The sequence below is a fragment of the Aplysia californica genome, unplaced genomic scaffold (genome assembly GCF_000002075.1).
Source record: "Aplysia californica isolate F4 #8 unplaced genomic scaffold, AplCal3.0 scaffold00054, whole genome shotgun sequence".
Classification (NCBI taxonomy): Eukaryota; Metazoa; Mollusca; class Gastropoda; order Aplysiida; family Aplysiidae; genus Aplysia; species Aplysia californica.
In genome coordinates, this window is record NW_004797324.1 from 978,396 (window position 1) to 981,577 (window position 3,182).

The window sequence follows — 3,182 nt, forward strand, 5'->3', positions numbered from 1 at the left end:
CCTAACTCCGTTCCTCCATCTTTCCCCAAAAGTACTCACTCACTGCAAGGTGAAGGCCACGAAGGGAACTTACCGAACCGACCCTTCGCTCTCTTCAGTTTTATCAGAGAGGTCTCTAGATCTAGTTCTATCTATTTATTTATTTATTTATTTAACGGTTTATGTATTGAAAGGGCATGTTCGTTTCTGAAGAGATCACGCGGAAGTCTCCATCTGTCAGAGAACAGAAGAATCAAACTAAATAGGTCGTGAAATCGTGCGTTAAAATCGTGGTTTCTTTTTTAAAATGTAGATCTAGGTGTTTTTACACACCCATTGACACAATCATTCTGATTTTTTATAGACTGAAATCTTAGCTTTAGGGAAGTTATGCTGGTTTTTTATATAGAAAAAAAACCCCTGAAACAGTGCAACATCAAACAGATTTTAAGGAGAAACGAGAGTAAAACGCAAACACAAACAAAACAATACAGAACAAAACAAAAACAAAACAGTTTAAATGCAGTTGGGATAATAACTGTAGGCTAAATATACACGTAGGGCTAATAGTTTATACAGCCGCCATTATTTGAAGCAACCTTATCCAACCTCTCTATTGAATGCACCAGCGAGCAATTATGTCATGAGAATCCTGACGGCCTCTACCTTCTTGTCGGATTGCATTGACACTGAGGAAAATACCTCTCTACGGTCCAGTGAACAGCGATTGCCGTGAATTCGAAAACCCATATCATTATCAGGCAGTCCTCTCCACAGCCACTCCATTTCGTTTCCTGTTTCTGGGCAGGTCTACAATTTCCTGCTGGCAGAGTAAATTGGTGTAGCAGAGTGGTTTCTGCTGATACTGTTGGGACTTTTTCAGAATAGATCTAGTGTTGGATTAGAAGAAGTTTGATTGGTGGATTTGTTTGGATACTTCTGTGACTTTTTGATTCGATTTGACGTTATATGTGCTGGGTTTATTCATTTTTTTTATATCCCTGTGTTTCAATTCAGTGGACGTATTAATTAAACGGTTGCAATCTGTTTTAGTGTTGTTTGAAAAAAAATGTTGTAAGAGGTTTACGGCACTTGCAACACAATAAGGTTATATCAATGCCGAAGATTCGAGGTTTTACAAAAGAATAACGATCACAAAAATGAAGTAGGGGAGATATTAAGGACCGCAGATGTTTGGTAGGAAAGAAGCAGCAAACCACACCAGAGCAATCTATTCACATAGATAACGTTAAAAGACCCGAGTGGAGGAAACACAGCGTTAGTCTCAGCGACGCAAATCTTTTCCTTACCACGTCGTCGAAGTGTTGTTGCTTGAGATGGGAGATTCTTGGTGACCGGAAACGCACGCAATGTTTACTTTTGATGAAGCTAGCGTTGGAGGGGAGGTAAACAATCATGCCATGCCAGATGTTGTTGTTGTTGTTGTTGTTGTTGTTGTTGTTGTTTTTGTTTTTGTTACCTGCCGTGGTTGTTTTGTTCTTATCAATGCTGATAATTTTATAGACAGCGAAAGATCTTGTCAGTTTGTTAGTGTTTGAGCGCTTAATCAGCTGCTTGCACTGTAGGCTTCACGGGAAGCTGAGAACGTTTCGGAGTGTTCTATGATCTGCTGGGGTAATATAGTGTAAAGCGCAGAGAGCCGGCTGTTGAGCGGGGATATGCGCTATACAAATGCTATCTATTATTAATTTCGTTGTGGTTTATATTGTTGTTGTTGTTGTTGCTGTTGTTGTTGTTGTTGCTGCTGTTGTTGTTGTTGTTGCTGTTGTTGTTGTTGTTGCTGTTGTTGTTGTTGTTGCTGCTGTTGTTGTTGTTGCGGTTGTTGTTGCTGTTGTTGTTGTTGTTGTTGCTGCTGTTGTTGTTGTGTTGTTGTTGTTGTTGTTGATGTTGTTGCTGTTTTTGCTGTTGTTATTGCTATTGTTGTTGCTGCTGCTTTTGCTTAGCCGTTTTTTTCCAGTTCGTATCGATGCTGCTAGTTTTGTTGTTGTTTATGCTGTTGTTGTTGTTGTGGTTGTGATTGCTACTCACGGGCAGTATTGCATATAGACGTAAGTCGTTTTTGTCGGCCTTTGTTGTTGGTGTTGTCGTCGTCACCACTGTTGTGTTATCTGTTTCATTTGTTTTTAAGGCGGTTGCTGTACTTGCGTTTAGCTACTGCTGTTTGAGAATCTCCTATCAGTTATTATAGTAGAAATATTAGTGTCAGTGCCGTCCTAAAGAAACTTGAAAATGTAATCACCCACTCATTGTGTTGAAGCCTTGCCCTACCCACTCATGCAGCATGCCTATTCAAAGCTAAATAAATTCTGAATTATCTGACACATTAATAATTTATCTGTATTAAAAGACTCATGAGATATGGTCACTAAAAATGACCTTTAAAAATCAGGCGTGGCCAAATTGTGCGACATTTTAAAAAACCCCGTAAAATTGTCTTTGTACGTGTATTGAGGAGTATTCATTATTGATAGACTTGAATTACTTTGCCTACCTAATGAATGGGGTATATTGTCTCTACAATAAACAATATTTCATAACGATAGTTTCAAACAAAACGGAAACACAGAGTAATCAGTGTCATTCACAAATACCACGCAAAACTTGGACTTTTCTAAGGACCCTTTTTGTTTTGTGTGTGAGCACGAGTCCTTTGGGAATCGACTCTATTAAATTTTGGACATACGTGTGTTATTTATTTATCTGTCATTTCATCTGAAATGTCACAGAGTGTTGCAAACAAAAGGTCTGAATTGGGAGCAAAGTAGCTTTTCTTCGGCTGCTGTTCCATGGGACTTCATATACCAGCGTGTTTTATATCAGGGCTATTAAGGTGACCAGCCCGACTTTGATTTGATTTGGTTTTCCAAGAATTATCTAGTGGCATTGGCCCTATGAGAAAGCCCTCGACTGCTATGCATGGAGGTGTCTACTTGAATGACACCATGATGAAAATAAGGTTAAGACATGATGTTCCAGCACGTGCTCAATGTAGTCCACTAAACCAAGCCATCGGTGATTCTGACGAGGACTGTTTTGTTAATTCCACCCCAAACCACTCCAAACCAAGGCAGTTTTGTGGTCTCTATTTCTCCCTGACGGATGCTTATGTCCAAAATCTAACCAACACAGTGCATGTGCAAAAATGGTTTCGTGTTGTACTTGAAACCAGCAGGCTCCTAACC

The 3,182-nt window shown here is 39.5% G+C and overlaps 1 protein-coding gene across 1 annotated transcript in view; it reads left to right on the forward strand.

Annotated features, from left to right (window-relative positions):
- Positions 1-704: 704 nt before the first annotated feature.
- Positions 705-3,182, forward strand: part of LOC101848498 (sodium-dependent proline transporter) — a gene marked incomplete in the record, with an annotated part of 36,383 nt that continues 33,905 nt past the window's right edge. Inside the window, 1 exon segment of the mRNA XM_005092868.3 lies at positions 705-1,385. Within this exon segment, the coding sequence (XP_005092925.2) occupies positions 1,350-1,385 (36 nt within the window).